Raw genomic sequence first — 22,161 nt, forward strand, 5'->3', positions numbered from 1 at the left:
TTTTTTTATAAAATATTGGAGTATTAATTTATTAACTTTTATTAAAACAAAACATGCTAATGTTCTCAATTTTTAAAATGTCTTATGTGTTAATCTCTTATTAAAAAATTTTCCTCCAAATTTACATATGATGTATCAATCTTTATTTTTTATTTTTTTTGCCTTTTCATTTTACTTGCTAGAAAATGGTTGGGATCAAGTAGGTATAAAACTAAAATTCCGAAATTTTTTTTTCTCCAAATTTACATATGATTTTTCAATTTTTATTTTTTATTTTTTTGCCTTTTCATTTTACTTGTTAGAAAACGGCTGGATCAAATAGGTATAAAACTAAAATTCTGAAACTTGACTTTAACAACAATATTGTTGTGATTCCACTCTAAAAGTATAAGCTCATTAGATAATTAATATTAAATATATTTTATCCTAACCATCATTTTAATGAACAACGTCAATGCAGAATCAACGCCAAGTCAATGTGACAATGTCCCAAGAAAAAGCAACCAATCCTTTAAAATTCATCTCCTTTTTAAAAATTAATTAAATGTTTAATCCTGTTTAATGTCCTTTCGAATTCTCCTATTTCAGACTATAAATATAATTTTCAGTACATTTTCTTACTCTATTGGGTTTTCTTTTCTTCTTCGTGTACAACTTTTTTTATTTTCTTTTTTACAGTGGTTTGTACTACATCTTTTCATTTCCTTCATGGTTAAGAAATCTTTTTTGTTTTTTGTTCTATTTATTGAAATGGGTTTGTATATATATATATACATATATTTTTTTATAATATATAGTTTCATTTGATGATTTTATTGCAGTTGGTTGTTGATGATGATGGAGGGTTCAGGTTTATCACCTGATGATGTAAATGAGAGAATTGCGAGTAACGCTGATTTTCTTGACATGGTTTTTTCATGGTCTATTGATGACATTTTCAATGATCATTTTTACAGTGAAAAGGTAAATTTTTATTTATTTTCATGGTTTTTTCTTCTTTTGTTTAATGTAACTATATTTATATGGTCCAAGAATTTTGCTGTATTTAATACGATGTGCTTTGATAGTTTGATGTAAATGGGTTGATTGTTAATATGATTTTTATTTTAAAAATTTGATTACTATTATAATGTTATCTGGATGAGTTTGTTTTGAGATGATGGGTATTGGAAAATGGGCAGTAGTAATTTTGTTGGGAAATTTGATAAATGATGGTTATGCTTGAGTGATTAGTTTATTAATCTGTGTTTAACATTGATTGAGTGATTGACTAATAGAGTAGACTGTATTCTGAATCTGAATTTATCATTTTGGGTTTGGGTTTGCGTTTTTTATTTAATATTGGAGTTATTTTCTACCATTGGTAAATTTATGAGTTAGGGTTAGAGAGGCTTATGAATCTAGGATAAGGTTGCGCACATTTGAACCCTTGAGTCTGAACCAACCTCAAATGGGAAAAGGGGAAGGGAAAGGGATTAAAGGGAGGTTGGAAACCCCACCAGGCCACCAGATAGATTTGTACAGTAGTCAATTACAAATAATTATGAATTTTCCCTGACATTTTTTTTAAAAAACATTATACTATCCTATTTTTTAGCTCCCATATATTTTTAAATGATAAACTTTTTATGATTTTTTATTACGGATTTACGGAGTAAATAGTTAAACTTATCACTGGTACGTATGCAACTATGCATTCACAAATGTCAGCTAATTGAATGTATAGATATGGGTACTCTGGCGCTTCTGATGTGTTTTTAGTCACCAAGGGGAATGTTACTTTTTACTCCTGAGTATGTACGAGCACTTGATATTAAACATTCAGTTGCAAATTCGACGATCAATTCAAGATTGTACTTGAACCACATTTCATTGATAATCTCATGCCTTAAAAACAAATGAATCAATACTACTAAGTATTTGTAAATGCATTTGATAGCTCTTAAATATTTATTTATTTATTTATTATGGAGTACGTACAGTTACTTTGGTGGTTGATCATTTGGTTTGCTTGTACATTTGGGGAGTATATAAAAGTGTTCATATGACAACAGTAAGTAGAATTTTCAAGAAGAAAATCCAATTATATTCTTGTATGGGAAAACTAAAGTTGCATTTATCAAAAGTATAACATCTATGGTATGTATTAGTTTTTGGGCAACGGTGCCTTTTGGTTACAATGACTACTTAATATCACTTTAGGGAGCCACAAACCAAGCATTAATCCATTTAGGGGAATCGGAATTGTCCCTGACCAGGTGGGAAGTTTTCGTGTTCAACTTTGGCAGACAATCTCTTGTGCAGATTCTTTTAAAGAACATTCCATATCATTTCCGGGTTCAGTTCAAGATGATCAGCGTCAGAACCTGGCTTTATTAGTGCAAATACCACTTAATTCCATTGTAAGGTCTCACGTACGGAGTGATTGATATTGGATTATTTGTCTATAACATTTATAAATGCTGTTATTCCATATGTATGATGACATAGACTTCTCAGAGTAAGAGGCTGTAAAAATAGTTAAATGCTAACTTAAGTGAGTATTTTGCTATTGGGATCAAATTTTATAATTCGCATATGGCTTGTTGATTTTGCTTAGCTTTTTTTTTTTTTTTTTTTTTTTTTTTTTTTGCTATTCTCTTTTCTTGATTGCATTAGTAAGTTAAAGATTCCAAATTAAAAGATAAAAAAGTGACAGAGGGAGTACCTTGAATGTGGAATAACTTGCAAAATGTGTCGTGCTTCCAGCTTTCCAATGTTGGGTCATTTTTAAACTAATTTCTCAGAACTCCAATTTTTTTTCAGTTCATGCAGATTCCAGATTCATTTGAAACAGTAATGGAGTATTTCAGCTCTTTTGTTCAACCTCTATTAGAAGAGACACGGGTTGATCTTCGCTCAAGTTTGGAGATCATTTCAAGGGCACCATATGCTGAAATAGTGTCCTATGATAAAATTAAGCGTGATCGATTACTTTATAGTGTGCAAATAGATGAATGGAGAAACAGGTACAATGACCGAGGCAAGGAGCCATACAAAACATTGCCCGGTGATATTTTTGTTCTTGCAAAATCTCGGCCTGAAAGTATATATGATCTGCAAGTGCTGGCACAAACATGGGTTCTGGCATCAGTCACAAATATTTCCAAAAATAACTCTGAGGACGAGATAGATGATGATGGTTCATCAACCACCTCTTTTAAAGTTTTATCATCAAGGGACATAAAGGAGATAGATGACAGCTGCAGCTCTCTTTTTTTGGTATTCTTGATGAATAGTACTACACACAAAAGAATATGGAATGCCCTTCACATGTTTTAAAATGTGAGAATCATCCAGGGAGCTTTACAAAGAAGTATTGTGGTAAGTGTTAAAATAATTGACATGGTTTGAATCTGTTTGCTACCCTTATGAGTTGAAGGTTTTCATTAGAGTACTATTACTACTATATCTTGAAAACTAGGGAGCCAAGTGCGGGTAGCATATAATATTTGTTAAGATATTAACAGCAGAAGATAATAATTTAGTTCATTCCTTTGTGTTATTTCTAGCTTATCAAGTGCCTTTAGTGTACAACTACATCATCTAACATGCAGGTTTTAGATGATTAACAAACAGGCTAACATGACCTTTATGACTAGCTGCTTCTGAATATATCTGTTTCCAAGAATGAGCCTTTAAACTGAAAAAAATTGTAATTGCAGGATCATAATTCGTGTGAATCCAGTAATTGTAGCATCTTGTCTGAAGATCTTTGTATGGAGATTTCTTCCAGTCTGAATACATCTCAATATGAGGCTGTTGTAACTTCACTGCAAGCAACACAATGCGAGCACACGTCTCAGGTTCAACTTGTCTGGGGCCCGCCAGGGACAGGCAAAACAAAAACCCTCGGTACACTACTATATTTCCTGAGGAGGTTAAATGTTAGGACTTTAATATGTGCTCCAACAAATGTTGCCATCACAGAAGTAGCCAGTCGCCTCTTAGAACTTATTATGAATTCTTCTGAAACGGATTCAGTAGGAACATTCGACTCTTTGGGAGACATTCTTCTGTTTGGAAACAAAGATCGGTTAAGGGTAGGTTCAAACATAGAAGATATATATCTTGACTATCGCGTCAAAAGGCTAACAGAGTGTTTTGCGCCTTTAACTGGATGGAGGAGTTGCTTCCCATCCTTGTCAAATTTTCTTGAGGATTGTGTTTCTCAGTATAATGTTTTCACTGAAAATGAGATGATTAAAGCGAAGGAGCAAAGCATTGATGAAAGTGTTACTGCACCACAGATTGAACCATTTCTTACTTTTGTTAGAAATCGGTTTAAGGCTGCTGCACAACCTGTCAGGCGTTGCATTTTTCTTTTATGCACTCATATCTCAACTAGTTGCATTGGAGATAATAATTTTAAGTTCATGAACCATCTCATTAATCTGCTTAAATCCTTTGAAAAATTGCTGTTTCAAAGTGAATTGCGTTCCGAAGAACTATTGGAACTTTTTTCTTCAAGGGAAGATGAAGATTCTCTGGTGGATGGGGCTGGCCTTAACAACATGCCGTTGCTTGAAGCACATAGGAGAGAGTGCATTTCCATCCTTAGAACTCTGCAGCAATCTCTTGGTGCTCTCTTTCCGAATATCATGAGTAAAGAATCCACAATAGAACTCTGTTTCAAGATGGCATCATTAATTTTTTGCACTGCTTCCAGCTCTTATAAGCTCTATACTACACCAATGGAGCCACTAAGTCTTTTGGTCATAGATGAAGCTGCGCAGTTGAAGGAATGTGAGTCGGCGATACCCTTGCAACTGCCTGGTCTAAGGCATGCTGTTCTTTTTGGGGATGAGTACCAATTGCCTGCTTTGGTTAAAAGTGAGGTATGTTAAAGGTCAAATTACTATAGTTTTTCGGTTTTTCCTTTTCACTTGACTTTCAGTCACCAATTATAATTTATATGATTTTTTTTTGCAGCTATCTAAGAATGCTGATTTTGGACGAAGCTTATTTCAGAGACTAAGTTTGCTGGGTTGGCCAAAACACCTGCTAAATGTGCAATACAGGATGCACCCTGCAATTAGTTCATTTCCTAATGCAGAATTTTATCTTAAGCAAATTTTGGATGCTTCTAGTGTCCGGAGTAAGTGCTATGAGAGACAATATCTTCCAGCGCTCATGTATGGGCCTTATTCTTTCATAAATGTTTCTGAGGGACGGGAGGAGGTTGATGACGATGGTCGTAGTCGAAGAAATATGGTTGAGGCTGTAGTTGTGGCTAAAATGCTGCATAATCTTTACAAGAGTATGTGTAAGGATTAAAGTGTTCAACTAACTTGCAATCAACCCACAATAGCAATGAACAAACAAGCATAACAATCAAGAACAACTTTGAAGGAATTAAAGCAAGTAAAAGGAAGACAATGTTACCGTGGGAAAACCCGAGAACCGGGAGAAAAAACCCACCCTTGCACTATGGAGTAATATTGATGATGAATGAACTCAAGAATTACAAGCATGAATTGTATAGAATTCAAATGCTCCTCACAAACCCTCTCAAAACCTCTCTATGTGTTTAAATGTTTGTGAATAATCAACAAAGAGGCTTAGAAAAGGTATATATAGTCTAGGTAGAAAATACAATCCAACGACTAAGATTAAAGCAAATCGCACAAGCCGAAAACGAAGCGACGAAATAGGGAGCAGGGAGGTTCGGCCGAACCTACCCAGAGTTCGGTCGAACCTTGGGTGGTTCGGTCGAACCTCCTTGGGTTTGGTCACTCCTCCTCTAGAAATGTAAACTGGTGCACCTACTGACTTAAAACCGGGTTCGACCGAACTTTTCACAAGTTTGGTCGAACCTTAACAATAAGGCAGCTTCTATGCAATCTCCTTATGTCTCCATGTATTTATCTATCTCCACACTAATCCTAACAATCTCCCACTTGGAGATAGGATCAAACATGCACCATAGACTACCACATACACACTCCTTCCTCAAGAACACTTAATACATTCATCAAAACAATTTCACCATAGCACAACACTCCTTCAAATTAATGATGGAGTCCAATTGAGGTCCTACACAACCTCAATTTGTCACTAGAAACAGCTTTAGTGAGCATATCCGCCGGATTCTTTGAACAGGCAATCTTCCTCAAACACATCGTGCCATCCTTCACCAAACTCCTAGTATAGTGATAACGCCTCTTGATGTGTTTAGTGCGATAATGAAACATAGGATTCTTAGCCAATTGAACCGCACTTTTGCTATCACTATACAACGCACAAACATCTTGTTTCATGCCCATTTCTTCAAGGAAACCCTTCAACCATTCCATCTCCTTTCCCGCTTCCGACATAGCCACATACTCGGCTTCCGTCGTAGACATAGAGACACACTTTTGGAGCTTGCTCATCCAACTAATGGCCGTACCACCAATAGTATACACATACCCCGAAGTGCTTTTGCTTGAATCATAACATCCTCCAAAATCGGCATCAACAAAACCTTCCAAAACAACTCCATTTCTCCTAAAGCAAAGAGCCATACTTGAAGTACCCAACAAATACCTCAATAGCCACTTCACGGCTTCCCAATGTCTCTCACCCGGATTTGACATGAACCTACTCACAACTCCCACTGCGTGAGCAATGTCGGGCCTCGTGCAAATCATAGCATACATCATGCTACCAACGGCCGAAGCATAAGGAACAATGACCATTTTGTCCTTCTCTTCCCTTGTCTTTGGGCAATCCTCCTTAGTCAACTTGAGCTCACTTGAAAGAGGTGAGCTTCGAGGCTTTGCATCAATCATGTTAAATCTTTTAAGCACCTTCTTGACATACTCCTCTTGAGATAACTTCAACACACCCGTTGAGCTATCCCTAGAAATTCTCATGCCAAGTATTTGCTTGGCCTCACCCAAGTCTTTCATCTCAAATCTTCTTGACAACTTCTTTTTCAAGTCATTGACAATTTCCATACTAGTTCCCGCAATCAACATATCATCAACATACAAAAGCAAGTAGATATAGCCATTGTCATACCTTTGAAAGTAGCAACAATGGTCACCTTCCGCTCTCACGAAACCATTGCCTAGCATGAAATTGTCAAACTTCTTGTACCATTGTCTAGGAGCTTGTTTCAACCCATATAGACTCCGTTTAAGCTTGCACACCAAGTTCTCTTGACCCGGAACTTGAAACCCTTCCGGTTGCTTCATGTAGATTTCCTCCTCCAAATCACCGTGTAAAAACGCGGTTTTTACATCCATTTGCTCAAGAAATAAGTCCTCCGAAACCACTATAGCCAACAAGATCCTTATAGTGGTTAGCTTCACAACCGAAGCAAAGATCTCATGATAATCAATGCCCTCCTTTTGTGAAAAACCTTTCACCACAAGTCTTGCCTTGTACCGAATTGTACCATCCGGTTCTTCTTTCTTTCGAAAGATCCACTTGCACAAAAGTGCTCTCTTGCCCTTAGGCAACTCAACCAGCACCCAAGTGTTGTTTTTCTCCAATGAAGACATCTCATCTTCCATTGCTTGCTCCCACTTCAACGAGTCACCCATGCCCATTGCCTCTTTATAACATTCCGGCTCACCGGAATCCGTCAACAACAAATAATGCAAGGATGGAGAATATCGGTGTGGTGGCTTAATTGTTCTTGATGATCTCCTCACCGTTGGTGGTGTAGATGGCTCTCCATGAACCACAACGGGCTCACCCATAACTACTCGCTCATCCGTTTCCAAGTGATCATCATCATCCGAATCAATTGAATCCGAATCCACCGGAACATGAGCACCATGTTGAGGAGATGCTTGTTGAATTTGCACCTCAACTTCTACCTGTTCAACTTCCTTATCACTTCTAACCTTACCATCTAGCTCAACAAATTCCCGCTCATCTTCAATTGATTCTTTCTCAACGGATTTCCCACCAAAGTTCTCTTTGTACAAAGAGCTCTCATCAAAAGTGATGTCACAATGCCTAACAATCTTTCGATTCTTAGGATCCCACAATCTATAACCATATTTCTCACATCCATACCCGATGAAGTAACAATTGATGGCTTTTGGGTCTAGCTTGTCTCTCTTTTCGGATTGCAAATAGGCCACACAACCAAAGGTCTTCAAGTGAGTGTAGGACACCTCCTTACCACTCCACTCCTCCTCCGGTATCTTGAATTCCAAAGGTACCGAAGGTCCACGGTTTATCAAGTAAGCCGCGGTAATAACGGCATCCGCCCAAAAACATTTTGGAAGGCCCGCAAACAACCTCATACACCTCGCCCTTTCAAGTAAGGTCTTATTCATCCGTTCCGCTACCCCGTTTTGGCGAGGTTTACCGGGAATGGTCCTCTCCAAAACAATGCCATGCTCCTTACAAATGTTTTTGTAAGCTTCCAACTCATACTCTCCTCCATTGTCGGACTTGATTGCCTTAATCTTCTTGCCCGAAACATTTTCAACCTCCACCTTCCAAGTCTTGAACTTCTCATTCACTTCCGACTTGTGCTTCATGAAATATACCCATACTTTCCGGGTTGAATCATCAATGAAAGTGACAAAATAGTGAGAACCACCAAGGGACTTGATGGGGTATGGGCCCCAAACATCCGTGTGCACAAGTTCTAGCTTCTCCTTCTTCAAGGACCGTTTGGTTTTTGTGAAAGACACCTTCTTTTGTTTCCCAAAAACACATGTCTCACAAAATTTCATGTCGATTGATTTCAACCCCGACAACTTACCCTTTGAAGCTAGCAATTTCATCCCTTTCTCACTCATGTGACCAAGCCGAGTATGCCATAGCTTAGTCTCATCATTTGCGGTTGTAGCAATCATGCTTGTACACCCTAAGGTAGTGTACAAAGTACCGGTCTTCGTGCCCCTAGCCACCACCATAGCTCCTTTTGACACCTTCCAAGTACCCTCACCAAACATGGTTCTATAACCGCTTGAGTCTAGTTGACCCACCGAAATCAAATTTTTCCTTAGCTTAGGTATGTACCTAACATCTTCAAGTTTCCATGAGCTCCCACTTGAGGTCTTGATCATGACATCTCCCTTCCCCAAAATTTCCAACGGTTCATCATCCGCAAGGTACACCTTTCCAAACTTGCCACTCTTGAAGTTTTGGAAAATCTCCTTACATGGAGAAGAATGAAATGAAGCTCCCGAATCAAGGATCCAAGACTCAATGGGACTATCAACACTCAAGATCAATGCATCACCGATTTCATCGCTTGATGCCAAGCTAACCGATGAACTAGCATCATCGTGGTTCTTGTGGTTTGAACCACCCTTCTTCTTGGGATTAGGACATTCCCTCTTAGTATGCCCTTTCACACCACAACCCCAACACACAATGTTCACCTTCCCTTTCGACTTACTCCTCCCTCTAGACTTCGATCTTCCTCTTTGAGCACCTCTTTGTTGTCTTCCACGTCCCCTACCTTCACTAGAATAAGCACCACCCGATGACTCACCCGAGTTCTTCCTTCTCAAGCTCTCACTCAAGATTAAGTCCCTCACATCATCACACTTCAACTTCGACTTTCCGGAAGAGTTGCTAATGGCGGCTACAACGGTATCCCAACTTCTAGGCAACGATGACAACAAGATCAAGGCCCTCACTTCATCATCAAACTTAATCTCAACCGAAGTTAGTTGAGAGATTATTGAATTGAATTCATTTATATGTTCGGGGGCGGAACCACTATCATTCATCTCAATTTCAAACAAACGACGCATCAAGAACACCTTGTTCATAGCCGATGGCTTCTCATACATATTGGACAATGCTTTGATCACACCAACCGTCGTTGTCACATCTTTGACATTGTAAGCAACACTCTTAGCCAATGTCAATCTAATCACTCCAAGGGCTTGTCTATCCAATACTTTCCACTCCTCTTCCTTCATACCCGATGGTTTACTAGTAAGGGGCAAATATAGGTTCTTTTGATACAAATAGTCCTCTATTTGCATCTTCCAAAACCCAAAATCCTTCCCATCAAACTTCTCAATTCTCAACTTGCCTTCTTCCATTGCAAATCAAACACACAAAGTTCACAATAGGTTTTCAACAACAAAGAATGCAACTTGACACCCAAGACTCAAACTTTGAACACCTAAAGTTCCAAACTTTGAAACTCAATCACAATTTCAAGTTTAACACAAACCCTAAATCATCAAAACACCAAAGATTCAACCTTGGCTCTGGTACCAATTGTAAGGATTAAAGTGTTCAACTAACTTGCAATCATCCCACAATAGCAATGAACAAACAAGCATAACAATCAAGAACAACTTTGAAGTAATTAAAGCAAGTAAAAGGAAGACAATGTTACCGTGGGAAAACCCGAGAACCGGGAGAAAAAACCCACCCTTGCACTATGGAGTAATATTGATGATGAATGAACTCAAGAATTACAAGCATGAATTGTATAGAATTCAAATGCTCCTCACAAACCCTCTCAAAACCTCTCTATGTGTTTAAATGTTTGTGAATAATCAACAAAGAGGCTTAGAAAAGGTATATATAGTCTAGGTAGAAAATACAATCCAACGGCTAAGATTAAAGCAAATCGCACAAGCCGAAAACGAAGCGACGAAATAGGGAGCAGGGAGGTTCGGCCGAACCTACCCAGAGTTCGGTCGAACCTGGGGTGGTTCGGTCGAACCTCCTTGGGTTTGGTCACTCCTCCTCTAGAAATGTAAACTGGTTCACCTACTGACTTAAAACCGGGTTCGACCGAACTTTTCACAAGTTTGGTCGAACCTTAACAATAAGGCAGCTTCTATGCAATCTCCTTATGTCTCCATGTATTTATCTATATCCACACTAATCCTAACAGTATGTTTTGATAATTTGTGTGGATCATATGCCCTTTAGATGTTGATCATTTGAGTATCCTCTTGCTATAATGGTGCTGTGCTTTTTTTTTTTTTTTTTTTTTTTTAAAAAAAAAAAATTCTATTTTGCATGGAACTAGAAGTTTTTGATCATGACATAGGGAGTGTACTTTGAAACAAATTTTATATTGATAGGTGATAGTAGACTGATAGATAAACTAAACTGTTTGAGACTGATTGAGAAAGAGCTCAAGTGTCCTTAGAGCCTTTGTTCAGTCTTTTGAGGAGAGCTTACAAGCGAACACCATTTTTTGTGTTGTTATGATTACTATCATTGGAGTTCTCTGTTTTTTTCTTTCCTTTATTTTTAAAATAAACTTCCGAGGAGGTATACGCTCTTGTGGGTTGTCACTGTATAATAGCAGCTAACATATTTTTCAGCCTGGTTAAATAATTGTCAGTATTTGCTTTCTTTTACAGCATGGTGTCACTCAACTGAAAGGCTTTTCATTGGTGTAATATCACCCTATGCTGCACAAGTTGTGGCCATTGAGGAGTTGCTAGGGAGAAGGTATGAAAAACTTGAAAATTTTGAAGTGAAGGTGAAGTCTGTTGATGGTTTTCAAGGTGGAGAGGAGGATATCATAATTATATCAACTGTAAGGTCTAATAACGTTGGTGAAGTTGGGTTTATCTCAAGTTCTCAATGTATGAATGTGGCTCTCACTAGGGCAAGGTATGGCTGTGAATTTCGTGTGGGCTCATTTTTGTCTGTCTCTCTATCTCTTTTTTTTTTTGATTTTTTTTTTAATAGCTGTATCTTAAGACAACTGAATGAATTTTTTCATTATGCTCAGGCATTGTCTTTGGATACTTGGAAATCAAAAAACACTTCTTCTAAGTGAATCAATTTGGAAAAGATTAGTTTGCGACGCTAGAGAGCGTCATTGTCTTTTTAATGCTGATGAAGATAAGAGCTTGACTGAAGCCATGATAGATATTAAGAAGGAGCTTAATCAACTTGATGACTTGCTTAATAAGGATAGTATACGTTTTAAAAGTGCCAGGTGGAAGGTATGTTCTCTTTCCTTTTCTGTTGATGTAATTGTTTTCCACCATCTTATAATCTTAATGATGTTTAGACTGTCTATTAGTACATAATACATTATTATCGTGTTGTCTAGGTTCTATTCAGTGATAATTTTGTGAAAAGCTTTTCAAAGCTTCCTTCAACCCGGGCAAAAAAGTCAGTAATGAATCTTCTTGTGAAACTCTCAAATGGCTGGCGACCTAAGAAAATCAAAGCTGACCCTGTTTGTGAGAGCACCGTACAAATTGTCAAACGGTACAAAGTTGAAGGTCGCTATGTCATTTGCACGAATGATATCATGAAAGATTCTGAGTACGTGCAAATACTGAAGATCTGGGATGTTGTGCCACTGGAAGATGTGCCAAAGCTGGTTAAAAGACTTGATAGCATTTATGGAGCCTTCACTGATGATTTCTTGATTCGTTGCAAAGAGCGTAGTCTTGAGGGGTAAGCCGTTTCTCATCAATTTCTGTTGAACTAGATACCACTGCCTTTTTAATTATAGTTGAAAGAAAATAACTTTCGTAGTTCATTCCTCATTTTTTATTATCTTATTTAATGGTTGTCTAAAAAAAAAAAATCTTATTTAATGGCTTTAGGGAGTTAGAGGTCCCAAGGACTTGGATCAAGTCAATTGACATTGTCCGATTTAAGAGCAACTATGCTGAGTCAACAACTGCTTCTGATGGTGATTTGGATGGCACATGTTATGCTGAGAATGCCAAAGTGAGCGAAAGCTTGTTGTTGATGAAGTTTTACTCTCTTTCTGCGGGCATAGTAGGTCATTTGCTGTCTGATGCTGATGGTAAAGCTTTGGACTTGCCCTTTGAAGTAACGGATGAGGAGTATCAAATAATTCTTCACCCAAAAAGCTCCTTTATATTAGGACGTTCTGGTACTGGAAAGACAACTGTGTTAACGATGAAATTATATCAGAAAGAGCAATTGCATCACATGGCTGTTGAAGGCTTGGTTGAAGTAAATAAAGACTCCAGCAATGTGGATGTCACCCACTCCAATGAGAATGCAGCGAATGACAATGTCTTACGCCAGCTTTTTGTGACTGTGAGTCCAAAACTTTACTATGCCATAAAACAACATGTTTCTCATCTTAAAAGGTACGTGGTGGAGTGTGTTTTCCCCTGATTTTTCTAGCTCCCTCTCTGGTTCTTTGTTTTATGTGTATGGTGGTGTGGCCAGTGTCATTTTTTATTCATATATCACCATTTTTAATTCCTTCACCACAGATTTCCTATGTCAGTTGTTGACTTTGCTAGCTTGCTTCTATGTAGACTTGATATATTGTTTTCTAACTCTAAGCTCTGCTGCATGTTAGTGTTTGCTTAGTTCTAATTCTTCTGTAGTACTGTTCTGCCTCTTAAATGTCTACCTTTTTTGTCATGCAGTTTTGCTCGTAAGGAGAGTTCTTTGGCTAGTGACCCCATTGATGCTGATGATATTGATGACAGCGAGCAGTTTAGTGGTATCCCAGACTCATTTGTTGGAGTTCCTCCGAAGTCCTACCCTCTTGTGTTAACTTTTAACAAGTTTTTATTCATGCTTGACGGTACATTAGGTAGTTCTTACTTTGAAAGATTTCATGGTGATCTGGATCTCTCTTTTGGAGGAAATACTAGTACATCCATGACTTTCCTTATGAAAAGGAAAGAGGTCAACTTTGAGAAATTTAGTTCAGTTTATTGGCCCCATTTCAATTCACAGCTTACCAAGAAGCTTGATTCCTCCAGAGTTTTTACTGAGATAATCTCTGTCATTAAAGGTGGTCTACAGACCGGAGAAACTGATGATGATAAGCTTAGTTTCGAGGATTATCTTCTTCTTTTTGCTGGGCGAACAACTCTAAATCGGCAGAAGAGAGAGATGATATTTGACATATTCCTGACTTATGAGAAGATGAAATTAGAAAGAGGAGAATTTGATATATCAGATTTTGTGAATGATCTTCATAGACGGCTCAAGCGTGAAAGATATGTTGGTGATATAATTGATTTTGTTTATATTGATGAAGTTCAGGACCTGACTATGAGACAAATTTCCCTGTTTAAATATATCTGCAGAAACGTGGATGAAGGTTTTATTTTTTCTGGTGACACAGCTCAGACAATTGCAAGGGGGATTGATTTCCGGTTTCAGGATGTGAAATGTTTGTTCTAAAAAGAGTTTTTGACGAGAGAAAGAAATGATGGGGCTAGTGGAAGCCAAATGAGAGGACAGGTTTCTGAGATTTTTCAGTTGAGCCAGAACTTTCGTACCCATGCTGGTATACTTAAGTTAGGAGAAAGTGTTATAAAACTTATTTATCATTTCTTTCCTCATTCTATTGACATTTTGAAACCTGAGAATAGTTACATCTTTGGAGAAGCTCCAATCTTGCTTGAGTCTGGGTCAGATGAGAATGCTATTGTCACAATATTTGGCAATACTGGAAATATGGGTGGTAGTAATCTTGTGGGTTTTGGAGCTGAGCAGGTGATACTTGTGCGAGATGATTGTGATCGGAAGGAAATATCAAGTTACATAGGGAAACATGCTCTTGTGCTAACAATAGTTGAGTGCAAAGGGTTGGAGTTTCAGGTAAATGAAAATAGAATATGTATGTAAAACTATGAGTTTCAATGATATTCAGTAAAATCCTATATGTTTGTAAATTGTAATTTATGTTGTTGCCTCTGTAGGATGTCCTCCTGTATAACTTCTTTGGGTCGTCTCCACTAAAAAATCAATGGAGAGTAATCTATGAGTTTATGAAGTTGCAGAATCTGCTTGATACGAATTTGCAACCATCCTTTCCCAATTTCAATCCTGCAAAGCACAATGTATTATGCTCTGAACTGAAGCAGCTATATGTTGCCATCACTCGCACACGGCAAAGATTATGGATTTGTGAGAACAAAGAGGATCTTTCAAAACCTATGTTTGATTATTGGAAGAAGTTATGTGTGGTTCAGATCAGGCAATTGGATGATTCACTTGCACGTGCAATGCAAGTCGCAAGCAGTCCAGAGGAGTGGAAAGCTCGTGGCAGAAAGGTTAGTCTGTTTTGATCAAACTTTGATGAGCAATGATTCCTTTTACAGTATACACATAAAAGACAACTTTTCTACTCTAAACTATTAATGATTCCTTCACAAAATTATAGTTTTGCTTTAATCTGCAGTTGCTAGCAGTTGAAAACTACGAGGTAGCTACAATGTGCTTTGAAAGAGCTGGTGATAGGCATTGGGAAACATATGCTAAGGCTGCTGGGCTAAGGGCGGCTGCTGATCGAACTTATCACTTGAATCCTGAAGAAGCCTCTACCATTCTCAGACAAGCTGCTGAGCTTTTTGAAAGCATAAACGTGTACCAGAAAGCTGCAGATTGCTTCTATGAGTTGAAAGAATATGATAGAGCAGGTATGCCCTTGCCCTTGGGATATGACTTGTTTTAGTTGCAGAGACTTGTATTAAACCACTTATTTTGGGGTCTAGAGGCACATATGATACAGCCTGTCTTAACCCACTGTTTTTAGGAGGTTGAATGATTTTTCTATTTTTCTTTCAATAAATTCCAAGTATAGGGATGTGAAGTCAGAAACTCCAATCTAGCGCTGAGTAGTAGAATGGTTTCATTATATGTTACACAAACTGATTTTGAGCCAAAACATACCATTGTATATAAGATGCCAAATTTTGATTTTAATCTTTTATTTTCTGTATTGATTAGGTATCAGATGTGTTTGGGTACTAAAATGGTCATACCCATTTTAGTCTTGGGTAACTCTACTCATATAAGCCCAAAGGGCATAAAAAAGGTATAAAAGGCCCCAAATAAGTCAAATACATCAGGATGGCCTTCAACGGCCCACATATGTAATTTTAGGGCTCATAAACCCACTTATGTACTCATATAAATACCCCTCAAAGGGCATAAGGTAAAAGGAGGTCACTCTTATCATCTAAGATGACCATACTCCTCCACTCTCTCCCCTAAACTCCTCTCAAAATATGCATTGTTTGGCAACTAACTTGGGCGTCGGAGGCTCCGCCCCGGGTTCAACCCCCGGGGCTCGGGGTTCATTTTGCAGGTCCATTCAAGGCCCAAATTCGAGGTTCTCAGACACCCCTCCAAGGCCCGGTTAGCTCATTTTTTGCCGAAACAATTTGGCGCCGTCTATGGGGAGACGAGTACTACTACCCATGAAAATCCACTAATTCATGGCTACTGTGTTCTATCACGAAAAAGGGTCAAAATTTCTAGCAAATTTAACCCAAAATTATTACTCCTGTCAAAAGGGGTAATCATTCTTGCAAATGGTGGAGATGATAGATAAACATTTTGATTTGTCGCCAATCTAACCACTAGTAACAAGGTACTTCGTGCCTTTACAAAAAAATTGGGAAATATTCCATGAATATGGTCAAACCTTAATTATTCTTGAAGAAGAATAAAAGCTAGATCTACGTGGCTCTAATGGAAAGCTCACAAAAGCAAGCCTTTCATTCACACCACCAAGTTGAAGAGGCAGCAGGTGGCATGAAACATACATAAAAAATCAATCAAGTTTATGTAAATTCAATGCTTGCCGAAGGAAATTGCCATTGTCTTCATCACAAGCTTCAAGGCTCACAACTCCACCACTAGAACGACTCACCATTTCATCCTAGGCAACACATGCCGAGGTCAATGGGGGTCAAGGCTAGTATTGTGAAGTGAGCCAAATCTCTTCACATCACATCTAAAGTAGCAGCCGAAGAAGATCCGAGGTTGTCTACCATTGTTGAAGCTTAAAAAAGCTCAAACTATCACCAATCTAAAAATCCGAAGCAAATAGCTCGGATAAGCAAAAGGAATCCGAAGCTCATCGAGCCGAGGCTATCCGAAGGTGTTTCAGCCCAAGCCGAAGGTGTTCTGGGCAAGCCAGCCGAGCCGAGACCGGTGTTTCAGCCAAGCCTAAGGCTTTTTAGCCGAGACCGAAGGAGTTTCAGCCCAAGCCGAAGGCGTTCTGGGCGAGTTGAAGGTGATTCAGCAGAAACCAAGGGTGGTACAGTTTACCGCTCCCAAGTTAAGGTCGGTAACCATTGCCGAGCCGAAGCTCACCTCTTATCTCCTGGCCGAGGCTAGCCATAGCCGAAGCCGAGCCCAGCCGAGGTTTACCTTCGCCGAGATTCGAGCTCCCAGCCGAAGCTCACAACCATATGAGCCGAGGGTGCTGCCGAAGATGGTTTGTCTGAACCGAAGAAGGTTCATCCAAGCCGAAGCTCATACGAGCTAATGCTAGAGCAACCAAAGCAATTAGCTTCGGCAGTCAAGTGCAATTGGCTCAAATTGTACCCGACCTCAACCTACATCAAATCTGATGATAACAAGTCAGAAGAAAAATTTACCTTTTGACCATTTTCAAAGAGCTATAAGCCATAAAAAAAAACTACCTTTGTCAGGGTAGATGGCCAGAAGCTTTCTTACCTGCGGCTACTACTTTTATCAAGTAAATGGCTTCGGGCCCACTTTCATCAAAGCCCATCTATCAAATTGCTTCAGCAAAGAAAAATGGCTCTTAATTTTTCGAGTCAATATTTTCCTCAAAAAAAAAAAATATCATCAACTATCCTCACGATGACAATGATAAAATTAATCATCAATCTTCCTCACGATGATGATGATTAAAAAAAAAAAAAAACAACTCTTTCTATCCCCGGATCAAGAGTAATCAACTCTTTCTATCCTCGGATCAAGGGTAAACTCTTTCTATCCTCAGATCAAGAGTAAAACTCTTTCTATCCCCGCATCAAGAGTAATAAACTCTTTTTATCCTCGGATTAAGAGTAAAACTCTTTCTATCTTCGGATCAAGAGTAAACTCTTTCTATCCTCGGATTAAGGGTAAACTCTTTCTATCCTCGGATCAAGAGTGATAAACTCTTTCTATTCTCGGATCAAGAGTAATTAACTCTTACAATCCTCGGATCAAGAGTGTTGCCTCAGAATAAACTCTTACAATCCTCGGATCAAGAGTGTTGCCTCAGAATAAACACTTACAATCCTCGGATCAAGAGTGTTGCCTCAGATGAACTCTTTCAGTCCTCGGATCAAGAGTAATTAACTCTTTCAATCCTTGGATCAAGAGAGTGTTGCCTCAGATAAACTCTTTCTATCCTTGGATCAAGAGTAATTAACTCTTACAATCCTCGGATCAAGAGTGTTGCCTCAGGATAAACTCTTTCAATCCTTGGATCAAGAGTGTGTTGCCTCGGATGAACTCTTTCAGTCCTCGGATCAAGAGTAATTAACTCTTTCAATCCTTGGATCAAGAGTGTTGCCTCAGGATAAACTCTTACAATCCTCGGATCAAGAGTGTTGCCTCAGAATAAACTCTTACAATCCTCGGATCAAGAGTGTTGCCTCGTATGAACTCTTTCAGTCCTCGGATCAAGAGTAATTAACTCTTTCAATCCTTGGATCAAGAGTGTTGCCTCGGATGAACTCTTTCAGTCCTCGGATCAAGAGTAATTAACACTTTCAATCCTTGGATCAAGAGTGTTGCCTCAGATGAACTCTTTCAGTCCTCGGATCAAGAGTAATTAACTCTTTCAATCCTCGGATCAAGAGTGTTGCCTCAAATGAACTCTTTCAGTCCTCGGATCAAGAGTAATAACTCTTACAATCCTCGGATCAAGAGTGTTGCCTTGCATAAACCTGAACAAATAAAGTCCTTCGACTCAATTTCTATGAACGAATTATTTGGGAAATTGAAACAAAACCCAACTCATTTTTTCAAATAGAATTGGGTCTCGGGGGCTAATTGTTTGGGTACTAAAATGGTCATACCCATTTTAGTCTTGGGTAACTCTACCCATATAAGCCCAAAGGGCATAAAAAAGGTATAAAAGGCCCCAAATAAGTCAAATACATCAGGATGGCCTTCAACGGCCCACATATGTAATTTTAGGGCTCATAAACCCACTTATGTACTCATATAAAACCCCTCAAAGGGCATAAGGTAAAAGGAGGTCACTCTTATCATCTAAGATGACCATACTCCTCCACTCTCTCCCCTAAACTCCTCTCAAAATATGCATTGTTTGGCAACTAACTTGGGCGTCGGAGGCTCCGCCCCGGGTTCAACCCCCGGGGCTCGGGGTTCATTTTGCAGGTCCATTCAAGGCCCAAATTCGAGGTTCTCAGACACCCCTCCAAGGCCCGGTTAGCTCATTTTTTGCCGAAACAAGATGTAAATAGTAATACGATCCTTTTCGTTTTTGCATCTTACTGTATTACCTTGTAACAGCTAAAGCATATAATAGCTTAACTGCTTTAGAGTTTTGAAATTGTTTGTTTGTAAAATCAATTTTAGTTTGGTGGTGCTGGTTTATGTATAAGGGAGGGAAAGCATTTGGTAGTTTGCAACCAGGAATCATGGGAAATGGGGAATGTATCAAATATAGAACTACGAAAGGCAACTTGCTGATATGTTAAATGTCATTATGTATGTTTGTTAAAGGTAACTGGCTGATTCAAATAGATTACTAAGAACTATTGTGTTTACCTGGTTTGGTAGCCTTTGTTTTGTCTAAAGTATTCAGCTCAGCTTACGAATCATCCATTACATTTCATTGGGTGTGAAATATGTATCTAAAATGTGAACTATCTTAGTTTAATAACAGAGCATTATCTTGTTCCTGGCTGTGATTTTCTTTGGAAATGAAAATTATGCTTGGTTTTCTATGTGATTTATCTTTATAATATTTTGGAATTTACACATATTGACTTAGGTATGTATCTTCTCAGGTATAATATATTTGGAGCTGGGTGGTGTTTCTAATCTTAAAAAAGCCGGTGACTGTTTCACCTTTGCTGGACATTATGAGCGCGCTGCTGAGGTATTTGCTGAGTGTAATCTTTTCTGTGAGTGCCTTTTGTCTTGCACTGAAGGGAAGTTGTATGACTTAGGCCTGCAATATGTTCAATATTGGAAACACCAGGAAATGGGTAGAGATTTAGACATGATTGAACAAGTATTCTTAGAAAATTGTGCTCATCCTCTACATCAGCAGGGTGATAAGATAGCGATGCTGAAATTTGTTAGGGCTTTTAATTCAGAGGAGTCCATGCACTCATTTCTCAAGAATGTAGGGTGCTTTGATGAGCTTATGGACTTGGAAGTAGAATTAGGAAACTTCTCTAAGGCTGCTGATATTGCAAGAGAAAGAGCCTTGGCCGGGCATCATGAGCGCGCTGCCGAGGTATTTGCCAAGTGTAATCTTTTCTCTGAGTGCCTTTCGTCTTGCACAGAAGGGAAGTTGTATGACTTGGGTCTGCAGTTCATTCATAATTGGAAACACCAGGAAACAGGTGGAGAATTAGACTTGATTGAACAAGTGTTCCTAGAAAATTGTGCTCGTTCTCTGTACGATCAGGATGATAAGATTGAGATGATGAAGTTTGTTAAGGCTTTTAATTCTGAGGAGTCCATGCAAACCTTTCTCAAGAATTTGGGGTGCCTTGATGAGCTTCTGGATTTGGCGTTAGAATTAGGTAACTTCTTAAAGGCTGCTGATATTGCAAGGGAAAGAGGGGAGCTTCTGCTTGAAGCAGATCTACTAGAAAAGGGTGGACTTCACAAGGAGGCATGTGAACTTCTTTTGTGGTACACTCTTGCCAGTTGTCTCTGGGCTGATGGTAAAGGTTGGCCGCTAAAAAATTTCCCACAGATGGAGGAGCTGCTAATGAAAGCCAAAGCCTCTGCTCATAATATCAAGCCACGTGATCTTTATAAGACTGCTTGTACAGATAGCCTGATCTTCATGAACAGAAACTATTCTCTGCCTGAGATGAAACAATTGCTGACCATCTCTCAACGTCATAACAATATGAGAGGGGTGATACTATCAACTAAAGGAATTCTGGACTTAATGCTTCAAGTTGATGTTTCCAAATATGAACGGGGAAGGGACATCACAGAGAATTCGGCCATGCATCTGGAAAGGATTTCCCGAAACAAGGTCTCGGTTGAAACATTAATTTACTTTTGGAGCTTGTGGAAAGAGATTATTTTAAGAATATTCAAGTTCCTTGGGGCAGTAGATGTAAGTGAATCTAGTGATATTGCAGAACTCGGGGAATTCTGTTTGAACTACCTTGGGGTTCGGAAACTGTCTTCTAGTACGAGCACTGTTTATGTTTGCCTGTACCCTGATGCCAGTTGGATCAAAGATAGTGACCAAAGTTATTTCCAAAAATTTGGGAAATTGTTAACGGTTGGTACAGAGCACTTGTTAGCTGCTGCGAACAACCATTGGTCTATGGAGTTACTTTCTACTGGCATGAAAGTTTTGAGTGTTCTTGAAGCACTACGGAAGAACCCTCGGAAGAGTTCATTGTCAGATTTTAGCACGTCTAGGTTAGTCCTCTATGTTTATGAAATTGCACAGATGCTATCCTCCTATAAACCTGTGAAGTTGAGATTTCAGGATGAAAGGTTGCTGCAGAAATACATTGATGTTTCAATAGCAGAACACTTTAATTGTGTGTTTCCTTTAGACTGGAAAAAGTCTGTTAGCATAGACATGATGGTTTTGAGGGAGGTAGATATTTCAAGGAAAATACTAGAAGATGTCATATTAACTAACATCCAGGGGACTGATAAAATGACATTTGGGCAGCTTGGACGCGTGTCCATGGTGGTTCTCGGTTCACCTAAGGGTAAAATTCTATCTTCACGAATGGTTTTGAGTAGACTTGACACTGATTCTCCTTGGAAGCCATTTCTTCAGGTCATTTCTCAGTGCTCTGCTACTCAAGCTCAGGCTCATACTCAACTGGCAGAGTCCCTTGCTTGCAAACTTCAGAGAGTTCTAAAGGATGTATATGATGCAGATTGGAGGACAAGAGATTACATATCACCTGTCTGTTTCTTTTATCTAGTTGTCGCCTAATGGTTTCCCTTCTGGGGTTTCAGGGCTTCTTAATGACAACCAGATCATCTCTTGTGGAATGGTTTATTCATTCTGAAGGAGATACCAATTTTGGCAAAAATTGGGTGTCTGTCAGTGATAGAACTGGTGAAAAATCTGTGTTTTTGAGAGATACTTATTTTCTTTTGGCTCGCATAATTCATCAGCTTCTTATGAACAGAGCTGAAACGGTGCTATGGGTAAAAAAAGTTGGCATCAATGCAAAGGAGAATTTCGGTGTGCTGCTACTGAGATTAGTT

The 22,161-nt window shown here is 38.7% G+C and overlaps 2 protein-coding genes across 2 annotated transcripts; both read left to right on the plus strand.

The window, feature by feature from the left end:
- Positions 1-3,276: 3,276 nt before the first annotated feature.
- LOC110685311 (ATP-dependent helicase NAM7-like) lies at positions 3,277-5,694 on the plus strand. Its single transcript, XM_021861799.1, has 3 exons — positions 3,277-3,363; positions 3,705-4,877; positions 4,972-5,694. Exons 2-3 carry the CDS (start codon positions 3,759-3,761, stop codon positions 5,314-5,316), a joined length of 1,464 nt encoding a protein of 487 aa, XP_021717491.1. The 5' UTR covers positions 3,277-3,363; positions 3,705-3,758; the 3' UTR covers positions 5,317-5,694.
- A 6,518-nt stretch (positions 5,695-12,212) lies between these two features.
- On the plus strand, positions 12,213-13,258 carry LOC110685312. The gene is made up of 2 exons (XM_021861800.1): positions 12,213-12,396; positions 12,549-13,258. Exons 1-2 carry the CDS (start codon positions 12,248-12,250, stop codon positions 13,093-13,095), a joined length of 696 nt encoding a protein of 231 aa, XP_021717492.1. The 5' UTR covers positions 12,213-12,247; the 3' UTR covers positions 13,096-13,258.
- Positions 13,259-22,161: the final 8,903 nt, after the last annotated feature.

This window comes from Chenopodium quinoa, unplaced genomic scaffold (genome assembly GCF_001683475.1).
Source record: "Chenopodium quinoa cultivar QQ74 unplaced genomic scaffold, ASM168347v1, whole genome shotgun sequence".
Lineage (NCBI taxonomy): Eukaryota > Viridiplantae > Streptophyta > Magnoliopsida > Caryophyllales > Amaranthaceae > Chenopodium > Chenopodium quinoa.

Bases quoted from the DNA above. Each gene is read 5' to 3' on its own strand.
- LOC110685311 (XM_021861799.1), top strand. From the start codon at position 3,759: ATGGAGATTTCTTCCAGTCTGAATACATCTCAATATGAGGCTGTTGTA. The intron at 4,878-4,971 runs GTATGTTAAAGG...TTTTTTTTGCAG, and splicing joins CTGCTTTGGTTAAAAGTGAG to CTATCTAAGAATGCTGATTT.
- LOC110685312 (XM_021861800.1), top strand. From the start codon at position 12,248: ATGAAAGATTCTGAGTACGTGCAAATACTGAAGATCTGGGATGTTGTG. The intron at 12,397-12,548 runs GTAAGCCGTTTC...TAATGGCTTTAG, and splicing joins AAAGAGCGTAGTCTTGAGGG to GGAGTTAGAGGTCCCAAGGA.